The sequence below is a fragment of the Tursiops truncatus genome, chromosome 14 (assembly GCF_011762595.2).
Source record: "Tursiops truncatus isolate mTurTru1 chromosome 14, mTurTru1.mat.Y, whole genome shotgun sequence".
In the NCBI taxonomy this organism is placed as follows: domain Eukaryota; kingdom Metazoa; phylum Chordata; class Mammalia; order Artiodactyla; family Delphinidae; genus Tursiops; species Tursiops truncatus.
The window spans coordinates 80,794,578-80,807,454 of record NC_047047.1 but is presented as its reverse complement, the minus strand read 5'-3'; the positions used below and the strand labels follow the sequence as shown (position 1 = coordinate 80,807,454).

Sequence of the window (12,877 nt, the reverse complement as noted above, 5' to 3'; positions counted from 1 at the left end):
TACTAAAACAACTCATTTCTCATTTTTTGATTTACCCATTTACTTCTTCAGAAATCAAAAACATCGTCATCATCATCACCACCATCAACATCATCAAATGACCAATCCCAGTCTTTAAATGCCAAATCAAGCAATCTGCAATAGGAGGTTTGCAAATTTATACTCTAACACTCTTTAGAAACAACAGTTTAATATGCTATGATCAAAAAATCACACTTTGTGCTGTAAGCATTTTAACTTTCCCTTCATTGATAACAACATGATTAAAATTAAGATGGAAGCACGCAGGGAAATCTTCTTTCTCTTTACATGCAAATGCATATAATCATGTTGACCAAGTATGCTTTCCAAGCTACCAGAGAACTGAGGACAGAGATAATATTTAGAGGTAAGACACAATCTTCTTTCCACTGGGCCCACATGAAGACGTAACCACCCTGATGCCCAGCTTGATTTAAGAACTGAAAGCTCAGTATGTGTCAACGTTCCCTTCACAAAAGTGCCCAGTTAGCTCACATTTTCGCAGAATTGTACCATAAGCCCTAGTATGAAAGGTGAGTAATATTAAGAATGTAGCTTTCTCAATTCCAGCAGGACCCTACTTTTTCAACGGGTCACCAAAAGTTAAGCCTTCCATAAAAAAATTACACATAAAGGGAAAAACACAGGTAGATAAGCAGCATTAGCAACTTATCTTGGCCAAATAAACTGGACTTAGAACAGGGGTATATGTGGTCTTTTCTTTCCAACCCAACCCAACCATCTAATAGTGCAATCATTTTTATTTTTAAAAATAGGAGTAACTTTCTCATTGTTTATAACTGTGACGTTCATGAATACATTTGTGCCAAGGACCCATCTATGGTCACTATGTCAGTGGTTCTTAAACTTTAGTGTGTATGATTTATCCAGAGCTATGTATAATGCATATTACCACGCTTCATCTCAAGAGATCCTGATATAATTAAATTGGGGGTGGGGGGGTGGGGGAAGTATTTGCGTTTTAAGATGAATTCTGAGATGAATTCTGATGCAGCTCCTTGACTTTGAGAATCACTGACAGAGTAGGTTGATGGATGATTACCCGACTCAAATTACTCCAATATGTGCTAAATGCAGAATACTTGATTAATAAGCACACAAACTTAGATATAGTTATTTATTCACTTAAAATATATCGCAGCCTAGCATACACTCATACTAATTTTTTTAGGCTTACATGTAAAGTAACTTTTAGCTATGGTTTCAACTGCTACTTGGGAGACTGAGATCAGTAAGCCTTCCTGGGTATCCAAGCCACCGCTTTAGCATACTTTATGAAAAATCTGCATTTCATATCCTTCCAAAACCTTTGAAGAATGTGTGAAGCGTGTGCCCATGTCGCAATCTTCAAATTTTAAAAGTGTCATCACTAGGCTATCAGTGTAATGCACGACGAGACTTCCTTAAAACCTCTCCCTCCTCCCCTCCCACTCAGTCATCTAATTCTTGTCATTTCAACTTAAGAATCTTTCTTTAGAGGGCGGCGGCTCGGGGCCCGGGGCCTTTTGTTTGGGGCGGCAGGGGCCCCGGAGCGGCGAGGCCTGCGGTTTCCCCTGCTCGCTCGGTCCCAGCCGCCCCTCGTGGCGGTGGGGGTGGGGGTGGGGGTCCGCCCCCCGGGCCGGGGCCTCGTCTCAGGCGCCCCTGCCCCGCCCGGCCCGAGGGGAGGAAGCGGCCCAGCCACCACCGGAGTCGCCGCCATAGCCCTCTGCGCTCCGGACCGAGGCCGCCTCTCGTCCCTCCGGCCGACGCCATGAAGATCGAGGAAGCCAAGAAACCCTCTTTCCCATGGTGTGGCATGGACATCGGGGGAACTCTGGTAAAGCGCTCATATTTTGAACCTATCGATATCACAGCAGAGGAAGAAGAAGTTGAGAGCTTAAAAAGTATCCGGAAATACGTGACTTCTAATGTAGCCTATGGATCCACTGGTATTCAGGATGTACGCCTTGAACTGAAAGATTTAACACTTTTTGGCTGGACGGGGAACTTGCACTTTATCAGATTTCCAACCCAGGACCTGCCTACTTTTATCCAAAGGGGAAGAGATAAAACCTTCTCAACATTACACACGGTGCTATGTGCTACAGGAGGTGGTGCTGACAAGTCTGAAAACGATTTTCACACAGTTGGAAACCCCCACCTGCACAAACTGGATGAACCTGACTGCCTTGTAAAGGGCTTGCTGTAGACAGATTCTGTCAGTTTCAGTGGACAAGCAGGGTGCTATTATTTTGCTAATGCCTCAGAACCTGAGAGATGCCAAAAGATGCCTTTCAACCTGGCTGATCCCTATCCACTGCTGGGAGTAAACACTGGTTCCCAGTCAGTATTTTAGCAGTCCATTCCAAAGACAACTATGAACAAGTAACTGGGACAAGCCTTGGAGGGGCTACCTTTCTGGGTTTATGTAGTTTATTGACTGGCTGTGAAAGTTTTGAAGAGGCTCTTGAAATGGCATCCAAAGGTGACAGCACCCAAGCTGACAAGCTGGTCCCTGATATTTACAGAGGAGATATGAAAGATTTGGTCTGCCTGGCTGGGCTGCAGCGTCTAGTTTTGGGAATATGATTTAGAAGGAGAGGCGAGAATCTGTTAGTAAACAGCATCTAGCAAGAGCTACATTAGTTACCATCACCAATAACATGGGTTCTGTGGCACGAATGTGGGCTGTTAATGAGAAAATAAACAGTTGTCTTTGTTGGAAACTTTACGTGTCACTACTCTCGATAAAACTCTTGGCATATGCACTGGATTACTGTCAAAAGGTCAACTGAAAGCATTGTTTCTAGAGCATGAGGGGTATTCTGGAGCAGTTGGTACACTTCTTGGGCTGCCAAATTTCAGCTAAAGCATCGGGTTTCTCTTTGTTAATAAATGTCATTCGAGAGGAACTGAAGACCAGAGGTGTTATTACTGCATTATTTGTCACCGGGAACCAAAGGATAAAAGAGTAGCACTATTCCTGTTGATTTTTAAGTGTCAGAATGGTAAGCTGCTATATGTTGCGATATTAAAAAGAGAGCTTCAGTAATGTGAAGTATATTTCTAAGTGAAATGCTTTCCCTTCTGTATACAGCCAGTGTTAAATCCTTAAATGCAATACAGCCTCTGATTATTGAGCCTCCTCTGAAAAAGATCTTCTATTTATTTTATTTTATGTAGCCAACATTGCAGTACTGTATGTTCAAACATGAATCTTAAAGTCTCAGAAATGTTTAGCTCATGAAAAGAATTGATTCTGAGTATTTTTTACAAGTCTGTTCTATGTGTGCTTTGGTTACTAGTAAGTGGACAGTAACATACCCTGTATCGAAACTCACTGAAATGGCAATCAAAGATGATCATTTTTATGTGATTTTAGAAATGTTAAAGCAATATTAATTATCCATTACTGTTGCTTTCCAAACATATCTTCTCCCAAAAAGCACGTTTATGTGATCTTTCCCCAGAAGTATAACCTTTCTCAAATGCCATAATTTAATTGAAATACTATTGTTAAACATTAGCCTGAATTTTAAAATGAATCCTAGAAAATGCACATAATTGGTGATACTGCATTTTTTGTATTTTAAGTTTATCAGATAGTACATTTTAAAATGTTTTTTAATTGGAGGCTTAATTACTTATTTGAAAGTCCATTCAGTGAGGTCCCAGGACTATTTGAATGGAGTATGGTTTATATGTATTGGTAGGGTTCTGTGCTCTTCTCTCTATACCACATTTATTATCTTAGGCCCAAAGTTAGCCATTTCTGTTTAATTAGGTCTGAACCATCAAAGCTAAAGACTGTCTTCTACTGTGAACAGCAACAAAATCATTTACTCTAAATGGATGTTATGGAAATTTAAAAGACGAGTTGTTTTGAAACTATGGGCATCTGAGGCTGTATTGCAGAATTATAAAAGGATCAATGTTTCATACATTCTGGTAATAAAAGCATTATAGTCCCCCCCCCACACACACAAAAAAGAATCTTTAACTTGGTTTCTTCTCTCCATTTTCACTGTCAATACTTTAGTTCAGGATCTCATTAAGTCAAAACATACTAATCTCTTGTTGAAAGCCTTCTATCAGAACAAAATCAAAACTCCTATAGCATAGTGAACATGGTCCTTTTCAATCTGGCTCAGAGCTTTCTCTCCAGTGTCATCTTCTACCGCTTCCTGTTATTACCCTCGCCCCACCCTAACCCAAGACAACATTACAAACACATAGGTAATTCTGACAACTAGTGCCTCTACACATAACATTTTGCCTAAAGCTGTCTTTTACCTTATTTCTTTGCCTGGGAAATTACTGATCCGCCATTTTTTTGAGACCGTTCTGGCCTCTCCCGCTGCGGAGCATAGGCTCCGGACGCGCAGGCTGAGCAGCCATGGCTCACAGGCCCAGCCGCTCAGCGGCATGTGGGATCTTCCCGGACCGGGGCACGAACCCGTGTCCCCTGCATCGGCAGGCGGGCTCTCAACCACTGCGCCACCAGGGAAGCCCTAGCATTTAGTTTTGAGTTCTACTTAGCAGCACATGATTGGGCTTGTTTCTTTACATCCCACCAATACTAAGTTTCTTAATCCTTACCACTTTGGCAGGTGAGAATATTTTTACAATATAGTTTTAATTTTAATTTCTTTGCTTAGTAATCAGGTTGATCACTTTTTCATATTCATGGTAATGCCTATATGTTCCTCACTAATTTTTATATTGGGAAGAGTCAATTCCCTTTTTCTAAATGACTTATATAAGTACTCCATGCACAAAGATCCTAACCCATCTTTCGCAGATGTATTGTAAAATATGTGGTGTTTTTAAACCTACAAGGCTTTAATTTTTGGTTAGTCAACCTTTTTCTCTTTCTTTGCTTTTATTATTAGGAAGTTCTTCTCTAATCCAAGATCAGATACATATTCCCCTATTTTCTTCTACTTCATTTATGGGTTCATTTTTGACACTTCAAGTTGTATATAACTTTACTATTTTTTTCCCAATTAGTCTATTAATGTTCTAATATTTAGAACTGAAAAAAATAGAGATGAGATAATGATAAAATAATAGCTCCCCCCACCCTTAAGTTTTAACTGTATTGGCAATGCTTTATTTCTTAAAACTGAATAAACTAGTATTGGTTGCATTTTTGCTTTATACTTTTCTACGTGGCTTAAATAATTTTAAAAAAATCTTTAAAGAAAAAGATAATTAAAGATAAATGCCCCCAGCAGGGACCAGTATTTTGTGTCTTGCACTGGAACAAATTAGGATCTCTCCAAACTGTCTTCATCAAAAGTCGGCATTTTATTCACAGATTTCTTACTTTTCCAGCATAGTATTTTTAATTCAAAATTACCGAGGAAACATTCTTCTAGAATAGCATTTCTATACATTGCTTTATAAAATGTCAATTAATTCAAGTCTACTTGAATCACTGTGAGGCAGTGAAGTATTACAGTTGAGAATGCAGGATCTGGAACTAGACTATCTGGATCTAAACTCATGGCTCTGCTACTTATTAGCTGTGTGACCTTGGGCACACAATGTTTCTCTGCCTTAGTTTCCTCATCTGTAAAATATAGAGATAAATAGCTAAATCACAGGGTGGTTATGAGGATGAATTAGTACAGTTAAAGCGCTGAGAAGAGTGCCTAGCATATTATAATATGCCCTCGAAAATTATTTTATATAATAAAATTATGTTATTTTATATAATAATAGTAGCTAACACTTATTACTTTAAAGCACTTCACTACAGAAAAAGGGAAGTGCTGCAAAGAGAGGTAAAAGGAGAATCAGAACAAAGAATGTCACAGAAGCCAAAGGAAAAAAATATAATGATGCAGTTGTTAACAAAGGAATAAAAAAAAAAGATTAGATGAATATTTATGGATACTATGTTTTAGTGTGTATAGAAATATACATATTTGATGATGTCTAATGAAGCCAAACATTTGTTTTAAGAAAGACAGCATGTGAGTTAGTTCAACAAAAGCTAGACTGACTAGTGCTAAGACTAATATTAAATAAACACAAATGAAGAGGTAGATATTAAATTACTGGTGATACACACCAGAAATTCTGTTCCTAGGTTTTCTTGGATAATCGTTTAAAGCTCTACCCATTCTTCCATAGGAATAAGTTATAAATTAGTAGGGTATTGTAGACCATCCAGTCCAATGCTTGACTCCCCAAGAGCCATGCTACACGACATCAGACTGCATACACAGGACAGATCAAGGAGCGCTGCTCCCTCACAGTTCTGCCAAGCAGTCATCTAAATCAGGCGCACACCTGTGGCGACAGGGCACTCACTATTCTACAGCAAGCCGATACTTTCAATTTTGCAAATCTGACTGCTTGATAGTTCTTCCCAGCTGACTGAAAAATATGCCTCTCTGCTTAGTTCTTCCAAGGAAAAATCCTTTAAATCTTTATTGTTATTTATGATCTCCCATCCTTTCAAAACACTTCCTCAGAAGACTAAAGTATCCTTAGTTCCTTCACTTGCTACATGTGTATGTAACACCTTCAAATGACCCACTACTCTCTCAGTAATTCTCTTCTGTATACCTTCCAATTTGTGTATGCTACTCGTAAAATGTGACACCCAAAATGGAATGCAAAAGGTAGGGTTATTCACCTAAGGACAGACACAGATACAATTTTGTGAGTTAATGAAGCAATGGAGGCACAGATGTTAAAAGCAATGGAAATAATGTTGCAGAGGCATAATAAAATGCAAAACTGTATTTTAAATTTGCCCATCTTTACATTTAAAAATTTCAAGAGCGTATTAGATTTTAAAATTCCAAAAAAAATCCCTGTACATTTTACAGTCAGTTTTGGTATTAGTTTTATCTACATGCATAGTTGTGAGAGAAAGAAATCCCTATTACTTACTGTTGCTATGCAAAATGTATTAAAAAAAATCAGTGAAGAATGATTCGAAGGGCAGGGCCAGAACTAAAAAAAAAGTAACAAAAATCAAAAGTAAATGTGCTTTCAAATAAATCATAATGCTGAACTGGGGGACAAGAAAATTATAAGTCAGCGAGCATGAAAACTTACGTAATTGAAAACATGCCTCACTTGGTCTGAAAACTGCTTTGTAAACTGTCTTAACACATGTAGTGAAATCATTAACTTGTCAAACAGCACAAAAGAATAAAATATACTAAAAAAACTATAGCTCTTATAGTCTTGAATCTAACAAATTATCTTCCTTTCTGGAGTCTCAAAAAGAAAAAGAGTAATACCTATTCTACTCCATGAGTATTTTAAAGATCAAATGAAAGAATATATAGAAAGTTAAAAGAGAATATATTGGGTTGGCCAAAAAGTTCGTTCGAGTTCTCCCATAACATCTTACGGAAAAACCCAAACGAACTTTTTGGCCAACCCAACATATGGAAGCACATTGGAAGCTATAAAGCACTATATATTGTCAGGTATTAAAATAGCCTGGCATTTATGCATTAATGGTTCTACAATATTAATAACAGAAATTTAATTTTTAGGTGTTTTGTACAGGGTACATGGAATGACCTTCAGTGTCTCTGAATTCTTTGAGTTTCTTCAGGTCAATTACTATCATATAATCGCTAATTCTACAATATTTAGTTTTATCATAGCTCACACAAAAATTCAACATTTTCACTGCTGAAACACTAATTCTACCTTTGTCATTCTAAATTATTTCCTTGAGATATTAGTTTCAAGAACAGTTTCATACATGATGTTGTGGCTAGAATGAAAATATTTCTCATAATACAGCCAATACACATCATTATTCATATACTGAAGGTCCTGTGTTAGGGAAGAAAAAGGACACTTGAAATCAGATACATGATCTAAGTATATACTTTATCCTTTAGCTAACCAAATGTTCATTTCAATGGATAGCAGTATTTATTTATAAATACTGCATTAGCTAGTAAGTCAAGAAATGGTTATTCTGAATCAAAAATTACTATAATGCAGCTATATGAAAATGGCTCCATCCAAATGTTTTTGTGCAACAATAATCTCTATCCTTACTCCACATTCCCAACTCACCTCAATTATGAAAAATGCCCACTATATTCATTAGTTAATATTTGCATTTTTAAAGCTGATCTGTATTACTCTTTAAATCTGAGACAAGTTATTATTTTAAACTTATAGATTTGAATTAAGATTTCAGTCCTGCCCCAACAAGTCTCTAACATAAGAGGTTTAAGAGGTTTGCAATAATAAAAACAATGTGTGTGCCTGACACTTAAAGGTCTGTGTGTGTATCCTGTCTACTAAATCAATAAATTAAGTCAATGTGCTTAAAAATCCTAAAATATTGTGATTATGTATTGGGTTGGCCAAAAAGTTCGTTCTTATGGGAAAACCCGAATGAACTTTTTGGCCAACCCAATACATATACATGACAAAAATGAGCCCTTCATATTATTTTTGGTTGAATTTAATATACGTGTGTGATTTAGTAAGTAAATTTATTACATCCAGCTGAATAAATGAATGATACATGCACAATGAAATAGTTTCAAACATTTGGTATTCCATAGATCATGAAAATACCAAAGAAAAATTGCAATTAGGAAAGTTTGTAATTTGAGTATAAACAGCAAAATATTTTTTTAAACACTTTAAGTTTTACCACATTTTAATTTATTACCTTGGTTTGTTTGGGGCAAGCTGTCGACTTGGCCGCCTAATAGACTGGTTTTGTTGTATTTTCATTGAAGTTCTAGGAGATGACCGTGCAAAAGGGTCTGGAGCTGGAGGCTTTTTAGGTATCTTTTTCACTAACCGACTAACCCACTTCTGCTGCTCTTCTGTAGAATTTGCTAATAACAATAGATTCTTTGCCGATGAAATATCATAATACACTATAAAGAAATATTTGAAAAAGATTAATATGTTTAAAATGATCTGAACATAAATAATATTGATGGAGCAAGTAATTTACTATTTACCTTTGCAAGGTGCTATAATTTCCTCCTTTTTATCCATGTGATCTTTATGACACTTAATGTGACAGCGACGGCACTCTAAAGCAGGAGGAGGTTTAAACATATGCCACAATGGCTTCATACATGCCTCACAATTGGTTGGGAAATGATACAGAGTAGGAATAAATTCATGTCCCTTGTGGCAAATATAATTTGATTTTTCTCCCACCGGCTCCACTGGAAATTCTTGTTCCTTCTTACTTTCCCCTTCATTGGCATACAGGATCTATAAACGCCAAAAAGAACAATGAATGATCTTCAAACATAGGTTATTTTTTATGTAATAATGATTTTATCATTTGTAAATAAAATTAGCCTAAACTATTCAATGAGAAGAAAATGCATTTGATGTTCTAATGTTAGTAGGTTCAAATCAAGAGCTCAGATGAGAAAAGTCAGTAGCCAGTCACTTTGGTTCACATTTCAAAAGAATCAATCCTGTTCAAATGATGCCTCCTTATTTTCTCCATGTCATCTTCCTATGTTTCAGCAATTTTATCAGAATAGGCTAGCAAAAGGTAAATCTGCACTTGATTAGTGTTAGAAAGTTTTTCTGGGAGGGAATGTTCAAAACACCTGAAGAGATGTGGCAATTATATGAATTGAGGCTCTGTGATTCTCAAAATAGACAACTTGGTGATAACTGCAAATATAGCTTTAATTGAAAAGATTTGTATTTGGAGAGTTGAGGAAGAAAGGAAAAGAGGAAAGGATGTATAATATACTCCAAATAAACATTCTAAGCATTCAGAAAGTAAGCAGCCAACTTTCCCACAGTACACCAAGCACAACGGCTTTTACACAGAAGGAGCTTGGTAATTGTTGGTTTGACTAATTTTAAAATGGAAGTAATAAAGGGGAGAATTTGTCTTCACCTTAAACTGGAAGTACAAGGGCTCCTGGGGGCAAAATTTAACTTCACAAGCAACTTTTTTAACTTTCTAGAGAGCTGAGCATAAAACTAAAAACAGGAGAACATTCGTGCTCAAAAAATATCATAACCAACCTTGAACAAAAGGATATAGCAAAGGCTGGAAATGTGATATAAACACACTACAGAGTTTAACAAGTAAAATGGAGAGAAGAATTAAGATGTATCTAAATAGCATAAGCATGAAAGTCACAAAGGAACAAACCACCTTTAAATGGGACTAAAATTGAAAGATAATCTGAAAAAAGCCCCAAGAATAAAGAAATTTGTTATATCATGTCATGCTGAGAATGTATAAAGGTGAAAAAACAAAACAAACAAACCACAAAATAAAACGGTTTACCTGGAATATCCTTGGAATTTCTTTAGCATCTGCTCTATATACATCTGTCTGTGTAACTGGTCGGACATGAAATAACTTACTATAAAAGATTTTTAATAAAGGAGTTAAGTATTACCAAAGGATCAAATTATTTTAGTTATCCTATACTTATGTCAGAAATTAAAACTGACTACTTTGACCCTTGTTAGAAGGTCAGAGAATATCCTGCTCTATAAATTCAATCACTCCTTGCATTTTGAGAAATTTCCAGTAAGTCAGAAATTTTCTAATTAGTTTCAGAAAACAACAGATTAAAGACCCATGAAATAAAGATGTTTTAGCCAACTCTATATCCCAGACTTTCATCTGTATGAAGCAAAATAAGAAAATGTAACAGTATGCTAGCAGCTATACTATATGACTATATACATTGTACTATATGACTAATAAATTACACTAACTTGACGAAAAGGTCACGTTACTCTTAAACTTTAAAAGATAAAGTTCCTAAATATTCTAATAAAAATACTTACTCTATATCTAAAACCATGTAAGGATTAGATTGTTCTTTATCCTGTTCACTGTCATAGAAAAGGATCTTCTTACTACTTACAATCACATACTGTTAAAAAGAAAGAGGAAAGGAATTAATGATTAAAGTTAATATATCTTATTTATTTTTCTTTGAAAATAAATTCTAAATTAGCAATAAAAATCATAGAAAATATAAATTAAATATCTAAAAAGTTATCTTAATGTATCCTTAAAAAAGTCTTCCTCAAAATAACAATAAATTTGTTTGTATACACTTTAAACAAGCAAATTGGGGGGGCGGGGGGGGAATAAATTCAAATATTTTTTGGACTGATTTCGCTTCAAGATCCAATAGCATAAGTAACCTTATTGCTATGGTTTGGATGTTTATATTCCCCCAAATTCATATGTTAAATCCTAACACCTAATGGGATGGTATTAGGAAGAGGGGTCTTTGGAAGTTGATTAGGTCATGACACCAGAGCCCTCATGAATGGGATTAGTGCTGTTATAAAAGGGGTTCCAGAGAAATTCCTACACCTTCCACCATGAGGACAGAGCAAAAAGTCTGTAGCCTGGAAGAGGACCTTCACCAGAACCCAGCCATGCTGGCTGGCACCTTGATCTGAACTTCCAGCCTTCAGAACCATGAGAAATTAATTTCTGTTGTTGACAAGCTACTCCGTCTGTGGCATTTTTTTATAGCAGCCTAAGGCTAATAAGACACTTATCAAAAATGAACATAATATCGATAATCATAGTACCAGAGGAAAAGAAACAAATGGGACTTTCTGTCATATCCAGAGTTGTTTTCCCACTGAAACAACAAAAGCACCAAGGTCAACAGGCTTCTATTTTCCTGACACCAAAAACTATTTTATTATTAACAACATGGTAGTGATGAAAAGGGTTTTTTTCATCACTACATAAAGTATCTTACGTACATAAGATACATAAAATTATATTATTCCAAATCAGACAGTGCAAACAAGTTTTATGTGTCTAAAAGTTCTAGTTATATATATCTTACAACTACAAAAGTGAAATGGCTGTAGCTAAACTAAAAGCAAAACAAAAGAACCATTTTCAAATACCTTTTTAACCCATCCAAACTTCTTAGTGTTGTTTCGCACAGGCAATGAAAGCCATCCTTCTAGTCTTGATTCTATAAATAAGCACAAGATATGAGAATAAATACAAGTCTCTTAAGAAAATGAGGAATTTAATAAACTTTTAATATGAAAGTCACAAATCAAATATGCCGTTCAGAATTTATCATTATACATCATCTAAAATATAATAATAATGCAGGATCAGTATAAGCAAGTTATATAATGCAAAACAAAATCCAGGTTATATCACACTGGAAATACATATCCTGTAGTTTATAACGTCAAATGCCCTGTTAATTAAATTCATGCATTTGCAAAGTTCCGCAGAAAAGTTGCAAAAAAGAAAAGCAGCTCTCTATTCTCACCAGTACACCTGTATTAGAATCCTCTATTTTTCCTTTGGAAGAAGGCCTAATTACAGGTATAGTGCACATCTTCTTTGAAGAGAAAACATTTTAAGTGAGTAATTACGTGTTCAGAGAAAATGGACTTTTAGAATGGCTATAATAAAATGAAATAAAATTGTGTAAATTACAGATCAAATATGGCTCATAAGCAGCAATAAACCAAAAGATTCCTAAATTCCAAAATATTAAAATCAATAAGGTTCTAGTTCAACCCAGGAAACTCTTTGAACCCTTAGAATTTGTTCTAATGGTATTTGATCAGTTTATTATTTTAGTGAAATAAATAAGTGAAATAAGCATTTTTGGAGGTTATGCTAATAATAAAAGTGCCTATCACTTAACATCTAATATGTGTCTGAACTGTGCTAGACACTTTATATAAATCTTCTTTAACCCTCACAACAACCCCACAGAAGGTCACATGGGGACACGTCTCTGATTCCAAGGCTTATACTCTATCACATCAATAACCTTCCAGACTCCATGAACAGAAATGCTGTCATTATAAACAGCCATATTCTCAACTGTCTGGACATGGT

At 35.8% G+C, this 12,877-nt stretch overlaps 1 protein-coding gene and 1 pseudogene across 3 annotated transcripts in view; one reads left to right on the top strand and one right to left on the bottom strand.

The window, feature by feature from the left end:
• ROCK2 (Rho associated coiled-coil containing protein kinase 2) overlaps positions 1 to 12,877 on the bottom strand; it is a 137,453-nt gene that overhangs the window by 4,621 nt on the left and 119,955 nt on the right. For 2 of the 3 annotated variants that reach the window (XM_019943277.3, XM_073791591.1), the window contains 6 exons: positions 11,914 to 11,984; positions 10,819 to 10,907; positions 10,307 to 10,385; positions 8,997 to 9,258; positions 8,696 to 8,909; positions 36 to 135 (listed from right to left, as the gene is read on the bottom strand). In XM_019943277.3, coding sequence (XP_019798836.2) covers positions 48 to 135; positions 8,696 to 8,909; positions 8,997 to 9,258; positions 10,307 to 10,385; positions 10,819 to 10,907; positions 11,914 to 11,984 — 803 coding nt within the window. In that variant the 3' untranslated portion in view covers positions 36 to 47. The remainder of the gene's footprint in view (positions 1 to 35; positions 136 to 8,695; positions 8,910 to 8,996; positions 9,259 to 10,306; positions 10,386 to 10,818; positions 10,908 to 11,913; positions 11,985 to 12,877) is intronic. The other variant, XM_019943278.3, reaches the window with a different exon arrangement.
• LOC109551209 (pantothenate kinase 3 pseudogene) lies at positions 131 to 2,933 on the top strand (annotated as a pseudogene).